At 35.2% G+C, this 15,285-nt stretch overlaps 2 protein-coding genes across 5 annotated transcripts in view; one reads left to right on the top strand and one right to left on the bottom strand.

Moving 5' to 3' along the window:
* The first annotated feature begins 2,796 nt into the window (after positions 1–2,796).
* LOC130803871 (uncharacterized) lies at positions 2,797–4,892 on the top strand. Its single transcript, XM_057668088.1, has 4 exons — positions 2,797–2,951; positions 4,230–4,281; positions 4,420–4,575; positions 4,773–4,892. The coding sequence occupies exons 1-4, from the start codon at positions 2,861–2,863 to the stop codon at positions 4,801–4,803; spliced, it is 330 nt and encodes a 109-aa protein (XP_057524071.1). The 5' UTR covers positions 2,797–2,860; the 3' UTR covers positions 4,804–4,892.
* Positions 4,893–5,157: 265 nt separating this feature from the next.
* The window catches only part of LOC130803870 (uncharacterized), a 48,960-nt gene continuing 38,832 nt past the window's right edge, over positions 5,158–15,285 (bottom strand). For 3 of the 4 annotated variants that reach the window (XM_057668083.1, XM_057668084.1, XM_057668087.1), the window contains 7 exons: positions 15,117–15,245; positions 11,862–11,950; positions 11,613–11,695; positions 11,401–11,516; positions 9,139–9,224; positions 7,884–7,983; positions 5,158–5,820 (listed from right to left, as the gene is read on the bottom strand). In XM_057668083.1, the coding sequence (XP_057524066.1) occupies positions 5,755–5,820; positions 7,884–7,983; positions 9,139–9,224; positions 11,401–11,516; positions 11,613–11,695; positions 11,862–11,950; positions 15,117–15,245 (669 nt within the window). In that variant the 3' untranslated portion in view covers positions 5,158–5,754. Of the gene's footprint in view, positions 5,821–7,883; positions 7,984–9,138; positions 9,225–11,400; positions 11,517–11,612; positions 11,696–11,861; positions 11,951–15,116; positions 15,246–15,285 lie in introns of those variants that run through there. The other variant, XM_057668086.1, reaches the window with a different exon arrangement.

Genomic DNA, 15,285 nt, shown 5'->3' with positions numbered 1-15,285 from the left:
GACTTAATTATTAATGAAATGTTTAAAGTGTAAGTTGTATGGATAATAATCAATGTTGAAGAATACTTACAAAGTGCGTCATCGTCGGTGCTGCGGGATTGTACTGGGATGCCGCCAAGATACCTCGTGCTGTCAATGGAGAGGAACCACGGCATGTAATCCGCCGTAGTAGGTGCGCCTGCAGCGTCGATCGGCGCACCTTGGGCAAGCAGCTCTAGCCTGTGCTCCCAACGAGCGACATGGCGCCAGTTGACCTCTAGCCAGTTCTTGGGTTCCCAACCCTTGCGAGAGTGGTGGAGCTTATTATTACCTGTAGAATAATCAAGGGCCCAGCGATCTCCTTCACGTTCTTTCGTGAAGCTTCACAAAGTCTCCTGTACAGATACGCTAGGGCTGCCGTACCCCAGCTGTACCCGGAAATGACCTCCCATGGCGCATCAAGCAACGTCAAGTACAATAGTTGTACTCGGTTACCAGTCTTGTCGGAGAACAAGACAGCACCAATCAGATAAAAGAGATACGCCCTAGCGTATCTCTCAACGGTGGCGTCATCAGCACCTTCAGGGAGTTGCGAGAAGTTTTGTGCAAGCCATGTTACGCGCAGGCTACTCTCTTTGGTTACCTCAGCCGGAGGTCAGACTCCTAATAGTCTTTGGACTTTGTCTTGCCAGCTTTCGAATTGGCGTGCATCGATGCACACGGCATGTCCCTCGATGGGAAGCCGTGTAAGCACAGCTACGTCAAGTAACGTGACGGTAGCCTCACCTATAGGTAGGTGGAAGGTATGAGTCTCCTGGCGCCACCGCTCGACTAAAGCCGTGACTAGCGCCCGATCGACTCTCCCGTACGCGATCAGGTGGAAGTCATGCAACCTCGCAAGCTGAAGGTACGGGACGATCCGTGCGTCAATCGCCCACGGAGCTGAATCGGGATGCCTGGTGTATATGGTTTCCGTATCGGACACCTAAATCAAATATTATGTTAGCCTCAATTTAAAGTATTATGAAGTAATAATTTCAAAAGGGGTAAGCTCAATGACCTGAACATCCCATAGCACACTGCTCCTATGATTCGCCTGCATCGTAAGGACACTAGGATCGAGAGGGCCTGGAGCTGCTGGATCCATCGCTCCTGCAATTAAATAATAAGTAAGCCTTATGTAATCTAAAAATAATTAAGAAGTACTCAAAATGTTTATTTGTTTGTTTGATAATCTTTACGTTTATATACTCAAATATAGATACTATTTACCTTGGCGTGCAAGTTCTAGTGTTATGACCGTCAATACCACACCGTCGACAAGCGTTGCGTCTCCGCGATCCTTCGTCCATTTCGTTCGCGGTCCTCCTGGACTTAGGTCTTCCTAATCCACGAATGTGATCTGGATCGTGTAACACCTCAACACCGGTGTTTTGAGGCCATGCCCTCTTATCAATTAACGGCAAGAATATGCATTCATATGTGTTAACATAGCTCTGGGTCTTGTAGCAGGAGTCCACAAAACGCTCATAGGATAAGTGTCGTTTAATGCAAACGGCAAGAACATGAGAAGGGGCAGAAGAAGTTATATTCATAAATGCATTTGTTTCCACAACGTTCACATCTTCGTTCCCTAGGGGTACCTCTTCTACATATAACTCTAAAGAAGGACTAGGGGTAGACCTTGAATACTCCCACATTGCATCTATAGCCTCCTCATCCTCAACCGGAAAAGCTAACAAATCTCCACTCAGATTGTATTTAAAACTTAAATTAACAGTACTTCTTGTAGTGTCAATGCCAATCCTAGAGCATATAAAATGTTTAAATTCAATCAAATCCATGTATGATTTGCATGCAAACAGTTTACGTTTTCCCCCAACATACTTAACATTATTACTAGTTGATCGAATTGAACCATTCCAAAAGCATACAACAGTCTCACGAAATGAAGCCATTTCTACAACAACACAGAAAAAATCAACATCACCATCAAGTTCATAAATATATGACCACTATACATTTTACATTCAACAACAAATTCTGGAACAAACTTTTAAAAATGAGCATAAATGTAAATAACAACTACATTTGATATAATCGTAGAGCTCAAGTGTAAATGCCCTCTACGCATGACATACAGTTTAAAATCACCACCAAATGAAAAAATTTATAATAAAAACGAATTTCAATTAGCTGTAGATCAAGAAGAATTACTTAATTGCAAGCTTGTCAACCTACATTAATGTGAAAATTGATTAAAACACAACAAACCCTAATTTTTCGAATATTGAAAAAAAACACAAAAAAATTACCTTAGGTTGATCTAGGAAGACTACAACACTAATTACTGGTACAAACTTGAAATTTGATGACTTTAGTTGAAGGATTGAAGTTTCTTACAAGGTTGGAATGAAGAAGGAGAAATTAGGGAGATTGCAAATGAAAAACAAAATCGCGAAATGAACTGAGGAAGAAGATGTCTGGAAAATTAAAAACCTGATAGTCACTATTAGTAACAGCGACTTTTTACTTTTTAATTTTTTTTTCCCCTAATTCGCTATTAGTAACAGCGACTTAGCCGAGGCTAGGGTTAGACGTACGGAAGCCTATTTTGGGACATAAGTTTTCCCGAATCTTATATTTGGAATTAAGTAGATAAATAATCTCAATTATTTCAAATTTTCTCACTCAGCAAGATGAGCTGATTTTCAAATGTCCCTTGATAATATATTGGGCCGAGCAACAACGTTGGGCTTCTGCTGAGCGTATAAAATAGACGATTCGATACAAAGATTCAAAATTTCCCTGCTTTTTTTTTACCTCTGAACACAACTAGTCCATTTTCTCTCTCTGTTGATCACTCAGACACTCATCAACAATGGCATCCTCAGAACAAGCAATTGTAGCTACATCACCGCAAGGAAATCAAACTTTAGAATTCGATTCTCAATTCGCTTCTGTTCTTTACGGTTATTTTTCTCGTTTTCTTACTCTGTTAATCTGTTTGAATTTTCAGTTTGAGCTTCTACATTTGATTTAGGATTTTATGTATCGCACTATTTTTTCAAACTACAATTTGTTCTTGTAGAAGTGTTTTGCTCCAATAAATTGTTTGCGTGCTATCAAATCGTTTTTTCGAGGAAGAATCTTGAGATTTTCATCTTGTTGGAATTGTTTAAATTTGTTTTTATCTTTGCGATCGTTAATTTATTCGCAATTTGATGATCTTGTTTATGTTATAATCTAAAATTCAAATTAATATAATCAACTATTTCTCTGTAATTTCGACATTTTTTCCTTTTTCAACTGCAAATTTAGCTAGTTAGTGTCCGAATTTATCTAGATATTTTAATCTTGATTAATTTCGCCAAGTCCTGTTTCAAATTTTGAATCAATATCTAGTTTCTTTCGCTGCCAAATCAATATGTCTTGAATACTTTGATATCATGCTAGAACAATAGCTTTACTGTTTTATATTTGTATACTTGCTTTTCTTCAAGTTGCTTCGTCGATCATCTACGTAGTACGTTGAATAAAATCTCAAATTCGCTCAAAAATTCAAAAAAAATTTCCTCTTGATTAAAATTGAAATTATTACATATTACAGTTTTCTCCTAATTGCTATTTTTGAAGCGCAATTTGAGCTAGTACAATACTTGATTTCCTGAGATTCATTTGCCGGAGAATTTGAACTTGTTATTGCTCTAAGGGACCGTAAAAGTTGTCACTGCGAATTGATTCTCTTTCGACCTCCACGAGTTTTATAGAATATTAAATGTAATAGGATAATTATATTTACTTAGTATGAAAAGAAGTACATGTTGATAACAATCAATTTATAAGGAATGACAAATTTAGAAAAACAAATAGTGAAGAAATATTTAAAGGACCGAAAAACTTCCAATAATCTAAAAATTAAGGTCAATATTATGTAGAAGAAACAAATAACCATGTTGACTGTTGAGAGTTCAATGACTTGAAGAATTACATCCAATATTTATACAAGTGCGAGAATGTTTATTTTAAGCAGACAAAGATTGCCTACTAAAATCACGCTAATAGTTATCTCATATCATCAATGTAAACTAGGTAACAAAATATCATCAATGTAAACTAGGATAATCCAAACTTTCCTACACTTTGCACTCTAGATTATGCTTTTTACTTTCATTTAAATTAGCAATACCCAACTTTTCTGATTACTTTCATGTTGAGGTCCTAAAATTGAACTTTTATTTCCGATGCAGATCTTTCCCAGCAAGTACAAGGAACAATGGAAGACCTGCTTAATACGATTAAGTAAATTCATAATCGCATAGGAACTATGAAAAAAAAGTCGGATGACAGTGTTAAAATATCATTCTTTTGTTTAGCTGCAATATGAAAGTCGTTGCTACAAAGTATACCCATATTAATGTACAATTATTACTTGTACAGAGAAATCGATGTACAATCTGCAGAAGTAACTGAAGAAATGGAGAGGTGCAAACAATCTGCCATGGAGAGGAGGAAGGCCATTGAGCAGGAGAAGGAATGTTTTCAGAAAGCTGCATATGCTGTTTTAGATGTGCTCAACATTGCAGACAACAAACAGTAAGGATCCTAGCATCAAACTTTTGCTTTATTGAAGATTAGATTTTGTATAAATGTGTCATGAGTACTTCCTGAAAATTTTCCATTTATTAGGGGAATGTAAAACCACATAAAAAAGTAAAGGAAGTGGTAGGTTGTGCAAGTGTTATTACTAAATCAGTACAAGATTACATAAACTTGATTTTTGCATGCAACAGGATGTTTCTGGAAAGTGGCTCCGAGTACTGATGTGAATTCGCAAGTGCAACATAGTAATATGGATATTGATATATATAATATAATTGGCGGAGCTGCTGATAGTTTGGGATCACGAACTCTGTAAGAAATTGAAACTATACATTAAGATTGTGTATATGATAATTAATATACAGAAGTAGTTAATAATTTCACTGTATGTTCATAGCAATTCTAGTTTCTATCAGATTTAGTCAATCCTTGAACCAATAAGATGAAACCATGTTTGGAACTTAACTATTGCCGTAATTATTTTTTTCCAGCTTCTACAGCTTCTCATTTAATGTAGTCGTCTATAAGAGAATAATACAACACTACAATGCCCTTTTTTTTTAGCACAAATGCAAGGATCAACGGTCAAAATTGTCAGTTTTCACTAACAAGGCAAATTTGTATCATACTTATTCGTCTGTTCCTTTAGATACGCCCTCAATGTTACATTTAATGAGAATCTAATAAAACATTTGGGCAACCTCTCTTTCTGGCTGCCAACAAAAAAGTACATGCCAATAGTATTTTACTCTTATTTGTACCTATGTATAGGCCTCAAAAGGTACTAGTCTCACGGCTGATTATGTACAAGCTCAAAGTGTTCTATACAAAATTGCTTTATTATGCTCTTGTATTTATACAAACCTGTTGTTTGTAATGCTGTAATTTGTAGTGACTAGAACAAAATGCAGAGGCCTGCTGCTTCCAGAAGACATGCCAATCAAATTTGTGAATATTCCAAAGTCTGTCTTGTGTTGAAATAAAGCATGCCGATCAAAGTTTTAACTGAAAGAATATCATCCACAATGAGCTGTAAGGCATTTGTTCTCATCAAGGATATAGCGCCAGCCGCCAAATATCACCTTTCTTGTAAGGTTAAGTTACAAATGGAAATCGGCAAACGGATGATCAAGACACTTGCCATTTCCATCTAGTTTGATCAACCCAGAAGAATTACATATACTGAGCCAGCCATTGTTTGCACATGTCAAGAACTGGCAACGCATTAGCATGTAGAGCCTGCGCAAATGTGTAGGATAATGTTAATTTGTTTGATAAAAAATTTGAGCAAGTACAACTACTAGCACGTTCGACTTTATATTAAGCCGGTTCAAAAAAGCCAGAATCAACAAAATCAATATCCTATAAACGAAAGTTTAGCAATTAGTAAATATACACCGTTTAATTAGTAAATTTATGTTCAGTTGCCATCAATAAATAGGGTGAATATACAAAACTTAGAAATGTCAAATTGTCGTTTGACAGTCAAATTTAAATTTGGCCAAAATTTAATGTTTCTTTAGATAAGTAGTAATTTATATAAGCAATCTGACACAAAAAATAAACTCTGCATGTTAACTGCTAATCGCTTATTGTTGGGAGAAAAGAAGTGGATGAACGAGCTCTACTATAATTTAAATGAAGTGGGCCATAAAAAGACTTAATAAGGGTCAAAAACAGGCCTTTGTAAATAGCGTAATTGATGGATAATTTAATTATAATAAATGCCAATGCCAATGGGGATATTAACATTTCTACAATTAAATTATTTTAAATGATAATTTAATCATTGTAAATTGATCAATGGGGATTACAATAAATTTTAGTGATGAAAACGGACCGGGTTGGACCGGACCGGGCTGGACCGGACCGGGCTGTCAAAGCTTGTCCCATATAAACATGGTGTGTTGATTATGATATTATTATATATTATTTAATGGATTTAACATGTGTTTCAAGGAATACTAATTTAAGTTAAATACTAACAAGATATATATTGGGAAGTAAAGACGAATGTTAAGACACGTGGAGGGGCAACAAAGGGTTTTCCAAACTCAATTGATTTTTATCAAGGCTCAGCCTTAATCCCCTTTCGTTGTGTAGCGGTCCTAGATAAGATAACTCGATCAATACAATGAGATTTGCCTTAGTGCATGTTGTTAGCTAATGGCATTGTTTTGGTAGATGAGACCAAGCGGGGGTGAGGGGTAAATGCTAACTTAGAACGATGGAGATAAGAGTTAGAGTCAAGGTTTCAAATTAAGTCCAAGCAAGATAAAGTATTTGGAGCGTAACGTTAGCACAAAAAAGATAACAAGACACTTGAGCTGAAGAAATTGCTCCATGTGGGACAATCAATAAGATGTGACTAATAGAATTAAGTGAACGGCAACAATAGAGAGCGGTCACTGAAGTGAACGAGGTGTGCCCTTAAAGTTAAAAGACAAGTTTTATTTAACGACATAAGATCAGACCTACTATATTATGGATCAAAATGTTAGACTTTTAGAAAGGATCGCAGAAGAAAGACGAAAATAAAGAAAATGAGAATGTTTTGATGGATGAATGGGCATACCTTGAAGGATAACCGCATTCTAGAGTATTAATGGGATTATTATAATTTACAATTTAGGAAGTACAATACTTCACTACTACTCCTAGCATTCTAGAGTTTTAATGTCATTAAGAAAATACTAAGGTGTTTATGTAAATAGATAAATTTTAATTCTAAATTCTTTCAATTTATACATGAAAGTTATATTTCAAAAATATAATAAAATCATGATCGGTTGCGTGATAACCGCATTGTTTCCATTCTTGCAACCAGCAATCGCGGCCATGTTCACGATTGCGACCACACTTTTACACCATGGCTGCAACTAAGAAGATCAATTCTATTAAACTTCTATATGTATTCTTCTCTATTCTTTTCCATTTATCATGTGCTCCTAATAAGTTATACCTAGGAGAGAGTCATTTTAGTACAGACCAAAAGATGCACAAATTAGAATAGTAAAATGTTCGGTTTTCTCCACATTACACTGATGCCACTATATTGGCTCCCTCCTAGGTGGGCTTGGAGGCAGTCCGATTTTCAGAGCTGTAACCTTAGAAAGAGGAAACCCAGAATCTATACATGTAAACTAACAAGAAAATGTAAGTCATTTGCTAGGCACATTGTCCGCAGATGTAATAGCATGTTGGATGAAAAGTGTATTTAGATATGGCTTGCAGAATGACAAGACACATGTCAAAGTAAGTGATGCTTTATCAGATAAAATAGGCTTTCGAGAAAATTAAACCTGATGTGCCACATATTGAACATCAGCAACACTACCACTTCTAGAGGCAATTTGGAAGGCACTTTTTAGACGACCACAGACAACACATGCCAACACTTTCCTGCATAGACAAAGTCCATATTTAATGATCTGATACCAAAAGAAAACAAAGTTTCTAGTTATTCTTGAGTTGAGACTGATTGGCGTAGATGAAAGCTACGAAAGAAAATACTTCTGCTCCCTCAAAAAGGAAGGAAAACTGCATTTCAAAATCCAAATGGATACTGCAAAACCTTACCCATAGAAGGTTTCACATTCCTTTACTGTTCCTATAACAAAAGAACTCCAAATTTAAATTTGCAGTGAACAACTATATAAACACTCTGGCAACACCAAGATTGTTAAGAATAAAAGAAATGACTCTGGATGCTTTGGGTAAAAACCTAAAACTGCAGCACCAATTTAAAAATCCGCCACTTATTTACAAACATATCTCATTACACGCATTTCGATAGAAAGTCTCTTCATTTTACACGCCACCTTCATACATTGCTAGAGTCTCGTCAATTATGCGGGTTTCAATCAAATAATGAAATTGTTATTTATCGAATGCCACCTTTATGCATCGTTCAACAGCTCAAGTACCAAGAAAAAAATGAGAACCGCCCACATTAAGGTATCTATATATCTTCTTGAATCTATATACCATTATCGTGATAGAGGAACAAGCTCTTTTGAATCACAACACATCGTTAACCGAAACATGCTACAGTAAACAATAAAAAAATGTTGAAGACCAAGAGCCCTTTGGCCTTTTCTACTGTATACACATCTTGAATCAGGTAGGCATCATTTAAAAGAGATCTTGAACTAGCATTTACAAGCATCACTTAGATTTTGAGTTGACTAAGGGTCCATATTATGATTTGTTTAGCACAACACATCATTAACAGAAACATGCTACAGTAAACAATAAAAAAATTTTGAAGACCAAGAGCCTTTTGGCCTTTTCTACTGTATACACATCTTGAATCAGGTAGGCATCATTTAAAAGAGATCTTGAACTAACATTTACAAACATCACTTAGATTTTGAGTTGACTAAGGGTCCATATTGTGATTTGTTTAGCACAGCATACAATTATACGAGGACAGAGCCATTGGGTAAAAGGATCATATCCGATACCACACAATCATTAGAAAAAAGTGTGAAGCTTGTAGCCAATACACCGTTACATACATCAGATGTAACAAACATGAAGCTCATGGTTCATTACCTGTGGGTACTAATCAACATGTCTATTAGACGATCAGGACGTTCCTTGTGTTTGTTTGCGTAGACACTTATAGCAGCCCCCAAAACCTGAAGCACCATAAAGTTTAAGCACTATTTAGTTAAAAATCAAATAGTAAAAACTTAAAAGACAGATATTAAATGAACGAGAACAATGGCAACCAGATACCCCCGATTAATAAAGCAATGATTGCATAATAAATAGGTAATCATCAGAAGTCTGATAACAAGGTATCTATCTTACACATTCAGCATACATAATCAAGAGCATGTTGACAAGTTCTAACTTGTGAAGAATCCAACGTAATCAATCCAATCCACTTGATTTATTTCAGAACCAATTGATATGAACAGCAATAACCGTGCATACAAAATTTTGTAGATACCAATTTTAGGATCCAAGATCACCTTGCTGCTTTAAAAGCTCTTAAAAGGTGACAGCCTGACAGGTCTAATTCTATCAGATCTCTGTGCTAGTTGACAAGTTCTAACTAAGTAACAGGTCAGAATTCTATCTTGTTTGAAATGGCGTTTAGTTCGTACTTTTATTCATGGGATGAAAAGATCAAATAAAAAATCAACAACAATGCCAAGGAAATCAATCGTAAGAGATGGGGTTAGCTATAAAAAAAACATAACGAATAATTTCCTTATGCCAATTGTTGTTCATTAAGAATAAAATAACACAGGTCGTTTGATCCAGCTTATTATATTATGTTTTCACCTATTAGAAAACTACTCATTTGACATAGAAGAAGTAGAAAGTATGAACAATGTATAATCTAGTTGACTACTCCATCTTAACAATTGGTTTTCAGAATGGAAACCCATCAATTTTATGTGGACAAAATCTTCTTTGTTGGACCTATTTGTGTAGGACCAACGGCAAATTAATCATTGACAATCTATCATGCAATCGATTTCAACTATAACATTCCATTACCCCAATGCGGTTAATCAATTTCAGCTCCATGATTTAAATTTTGGAAACTCAAATCCCTGTTTTGAATCTACTCGCAAATTCCATAAGAATTAGGAGTTCCAAAATTTAATTTTCAATTTGTTGATTTCTAAAACGAAAAAAATTAACAATTTAGCTACAACAACAAATAGTAATTGATTTATTAAAGTTAGTTTATCGGAATGTTGAAGGAGCACATATTGCGACGAAAGATTAAAAATAGTAATTGATTCACAAACACTGTTAGGATGTAGAAAAAGAGACGAAAGTGTGAAGAATTGGGGAAACAATAGGGAGGGAAGAAAAGTTCAATAATGAGAGGTAAGAGAAGAGAAATAAAAAACACAATGACGACTTAAAATTATAAAAAGATGATTTTGTAGGATGGCAAAGAGAGATTGTTAAATAAGGAGAGCAAAAAAGATGCGGTTGATAGAACTAGAAAATGATATAATTTTGGCTAGGATTTCAAATTCCTTATCTATGCCATGTTAAATATGTCGTGAAAATAGGTGGAATTAGTTTCCAAACTTTTGGGATTTCCCAAACGATTGGACAAAATACTAAACCGGAAATGAATTACTCATTAACATAGTGAATAAACTCAGATACTGATCCAAGATTACTCAATACAAAGTTCAAAAGTAGAAAAAGAAACTAATGTCAATCTTGAAGTTCCAACTTCTATAAGCTCTTGTCCACCGTTCTAGAGGCCTACATCTTCTAACATTGGTTTCAAAAGAAATTACCTAGAATAATCCAACCTTTTACTGATTTTCCTACAATATTCTCAACTTTTGATTGAACATGAATAATCCCAAATTTAGGATCACTTACGCAGGAATATTATTACCCAAATGGTGACTAGTTTTTGCAAGTAGATGCTACCAAAAAAAGAAAAAAAAACCAAAAATATTAAGAATTAAAAGTTAAAAAAATAAAATAAACTAAATTGATTTCTCTTTTTGATTTTTAAAAATTTTTCAATTTTTTTATATTTTAATTTTGTATTTACTTTTTAGATTTATTATGAAAAATAGTAGTGCATTCTTAGCAAGCATCCCCTATAGATGAGATTATTTATGTTTAATCAAAAGTAGGGATTATTTTAATGAAATCAATGAAAAATTGGATTATTTTGGGTAATTTTTAGATTTCAAAATGAAGATATTCTACATCAAGGTTTAGAAAAGAGCAAGAAACGCACACTCAATTTTTTTGATAAGATAACAGGCACTATAATCAAGTCATTGATCTTGAAGCAGTGTAATTCAAAAGAAATACCTCATCCCACTCATCGTCATGAATGGTCCCCTTGATGTTCCTTAAGAACTCATTCAACTGGTTACCCTTTTTCCTTTCTGCGAGTGATGCAGCAACCGCAGCATATATATCCACAGCTTTAAGAGGTAGAATTAAAACCTCACATTAGAAGCTCAACCAAAAAAAATAAAAGCAATATGCTTTTAATCAATGAGAGCAGATAAAAAGGCTACCAGGAAGATCAAATTCATTGACAACTTGAAAAGCTAAGCCAAAGTTTTTCTCTGCAAGTGTTTCAGCAATTTGACATCTTCTCCTGCAAAAGAATCAAAATTGACATATTTATTCCAGAGTATCAGGTACTTGTGGTTATACAATGGGATAATAGAGCTGGTTATTGCAGAAGTGAGTAAATTTTGGATAATTAATACTTTAATTTAACAGATAAATAATTATTTGGTTGCCACCAAACTGTCACAGACCTGAATGTTTCAGGATCATTTGGATTGCCAAACATAGAATGCTTCCACTGTGGACCTTCTGCATCATTAAAGCATCTCACAATATCAACCTACCAGGATTGAAAATCACCAGGAGCACATTAATTTACACTCATATTTACAAATACCAAACAGAACACAACAAAGCAAAGACATGAAATTCTGATGCTCCAAATATATAAGCACATAATGAACATGAGATAAAACAATCCAGAAGTTGATCAACATCAGCCTTCTAGAAACTATTGAAGTACAGCAGGCAGCAGACAAAAAAATGATGGAGCTCATTATAGTGTTATGAGCTGAGCTGAGAAAAAAAACCCTAACTCTGGCTCACTGCGGCTGATTATCACAACTAGACCACAAATTCTTCTAGAAACTATCAAGTACAGCTGCAGACTAGCACGGTCGAACCCCATATTACAACTAAGACCTAACAGAAATTCTAAGAGAGCTTTATAAGCATCAAACTAATAGAGGACCAAATGTATCACCCATCTAAGAAATTTTGGAATGTTTGACCATTCGTCCCTTTAATGAGAGCTAGATTAAGTCTAAGAAACAATTCTCAAACTCTAATATCACAAGATCGAAAGTATGAAGTAATTTGATGAACAAATCATAATTTCAATGAAAATGACAATGTTTGAAGGAAATCAACAATGCAAACAATGAAAACATGTATTTACGAGGTTCACCCAATGTAGGCTACGTCCTCGGAGGTGTGTAGTTTTTTTGTTTATACTAGAAAAATGGAGTTCAAGAACTCTTACAACAAAGAATTACAATTGAGAGTAAGAGATTATAGGCTATGTGTTTAGGCTAAGGGGTTTGTGTTTGATGATTACACATCAGCATATAACCTCTCTATTTATAGAGCTAATTACCTTGATGAGTTAAATACGAAGAGCCACAAAATAATACGACACTAATGCTATTGAAGACCAAGAAACGTTCAGAAACAGAATCCAAGGGCTTCTGACAGAAACGAACGAGCAGCCCCGTGTTGAGATTAATGGTGACTTCAGTGCATCAATTGATTTGTGCATTCATGAGCAAATTGTGGGATGAAATCCTATGAGTATTAAAATGGGTGATTAAGATGATGACTTAATATGGTGTTGAATGTAGATGATTATGATGGTGTTTAAGTTTATGTTTAATTCATGAAGTAATGAGGGAATTGAATATGTAACTTAAACATGATGAATTATGATGCTTGATGAACGGAGTTATGAAGGAATTGCAACAGTTTCATGTACTAGTTAAAGATGCCTTGAACGAGGTATCCAAGTAAGAGTTATTGCCTTGAACGAGGCATCCAAGTAAGAGTTATTGTCAGTTTTGCATTTTATTTTCTTTCAAACATTGTTAAGTCATTGAAATTTATTATTGTTCATCAACGTACTTCGAACCTTATCGATCTTAGCATACATTTCAGCAAGCAACAACTTCTGACTTCCTCTGCATTAAGTGCTCGTTCGAGCATATCAGCTGCTCGTTCCTGCTCATCCAGCACTTTGTGGATCCTTCTTATCTTGCTGCTCGTTTAGGCATGTTCATTCTTTAAGTGCCTTGTTCAAGGCACCTCGTACAGAATCAAAAAACTATTGCACTTCCTCATTAATCTCATTCATCATGCTCCATAATTCTTATGTTTAAGTCATACTTAAATTCCTCCATGAACACCACTTTAAGTCACACTTAAAGTGGTACCTTTACTCAAGACATATCAGAGACGATGAAGAGGGAAGACAAGGGAGGCAGGGGAGGAGACAGAAGCTGAACAGTAGACAGATCTGGACAGTAGGGGGGGGTCTGGGTAGGCTGCTTTCCTATGTTTAAGTGGGAAAATATTTGGTTGTAAATGTTTTCTGTTTTGTTGGTTAGTTGATATGCTGAGGTGTCCTTGCACAAGTCTATATAAAGACAAATAACACATTGTAATAGTTAGTCAAGAAATCAAATAAAGAGAAGGCATTCAGGAGTTTAAAAGTGCTTGAATTCGTGTTTGTGTGTGTTTCTTTCTTTCGTATTCGGTCTTGTGCACTCATTTTGTTGTATGCAGGTTTCAAAGATTTGGGTGTGTCACAAATTCCACATCTCTATGCACACATCAATGCAGAGACTTGATTTGGTGCACTCAAGTCACCATTTACTTCAACAGTCCTCGATCAAATCACCCACGAAATAACATAATAGAATGACTACCGCAAAACCTTGTGCCCTGGATTTTGGCTTAAAATACTCAAAAATGGCTCTAAGACTCAGCAATATACCTGAAGCTGGTCCCGCAAAAGGAAATCAACTTGTAGCAAAAATGAGAGGCACGTACCAAACCACAAGAAAAACAGAATACACAAACAATAGGCAGAATATAATAAAGAAACAGATGGGTGCAGACCTTCAGCATGTCGTTAGTTTTAAGTTCTCAACATAGCTTACACGCGAAAGCGTAACTTGCTTTGGGGAAATAGGATTCCAAATAAAATTACATAAAAAAAGTCCCTTATAAATACTTTGTAGATAAAGTTGCAAGAAAGCACATTATCATTGGACCAAAATGATCTGCTGCCACCCTCTTTGATTCATTTTAAAGTTTAAACCTTTATAGTTTCAATTAATCTTACTATCTCATCGGACTTTAACCAACATTTTATGATGTAATATTTGCTTAGAAATGAACTAAAAAAAAAAAGAAAATCTTAAAACACTGAGGATTATGGGTCAATTTTAGGTCTCTATTTGCAATAGCAATGTACTTTTTGTCAACAACGTTGACTGTATATATTTGACTGTCAGTTTGACAATGAAGTACAAGTGAATAATTTGCTAGCATTTGAAATATAAAGCAGCTCAATGGAAGGAATAGTTTAAGAATCAACCATGCAATGTTAAACAGTATAATCAATGAATTTAATGGAATAAACATTTGCCAAATAAATGTTAGAAACTTTATCATTCCCGGTAACTTAGAAGATGAATATATCAAAGACTAGATTTTTTTTTTTTTTTTTGAATTAAAGGGTAGGCTGAGGGAAAGGGAGGGCTAGGTGAGAATCGAACCCAGGACCTTACCAGGAAGAGTGGTTATTGCTCTCCAGTTGAGACAACACCCGATTCTCATCAAAGACAAGGATATATTAATTCTAAAGATAAATACTAAAAGATTGACGCTTAAGAATCATAAAAACTTCTAGAGAATATATTAATTCTACAGATGTATCCTGCCATTACCTGGAGAGCAGCCCGAGTTGAAAGTTTGATGAGTCCCTCCTCAGTAAGTTTCTCGGAAGCACTTTTACCTCGGATTTTGCCAACAGGTTTTGTTGCCTGACGAGCTTGTCGCCCATTTTCAAAATGTGTCTGCGCTCACAAAAAATGAATATTGGACATGGTACTGTGA

The sequence above is a fragment of the Amaranthus tricolor genome, chromosome 17 (genome assembly GCF_026212465.1).
Source record: "Amaranthus tricolor cultivar Red isolate AtriRed21 chromosome 17, ASM2621246v1, whole genome shotgun sequence".
NCBI classification, from domain to species: domain Eukaryota; kingdom Viridiplantae; phylum Streptophyta; class Magnoliopsida; order Caryophyllales; family Amaranthaceae; genus Amaranthus; species Amaranthus tricolor.
The sequence above is the reverse complement of the archived record's forward strand: the minus strand, read 5'-3'. Positions and strand labels throughout refer to the sequence as shown.

What these genes read in the sequence shown, in the direction of transcription:
- LOC130803871 (XM_057668088.1), top strand. Translation starts at nt 2,861, where the DNA reads ATGGCATCCTCAGAACAAGCAATTGTAGCTACATCACCGCAAGGAAAT. An exon ending in ATTCGCTTCTGTTCTTTACG is followed by an intron (nt 2,952 to 4,229) that starts GTTATTTTTCTC and finishes TTTCCGATGCAG; the next exon opens with ATCTTTCCCAGCAAGTACAA. An exon ending in AACATTGCAGACAACAAACA is followed by an intron (nt 4,576 to 4,772) that starts GTAAGGATCCTA and finishes TGCATGCAACAG; the next exon opens with GATGTTTCTGGAAAGTGGCT.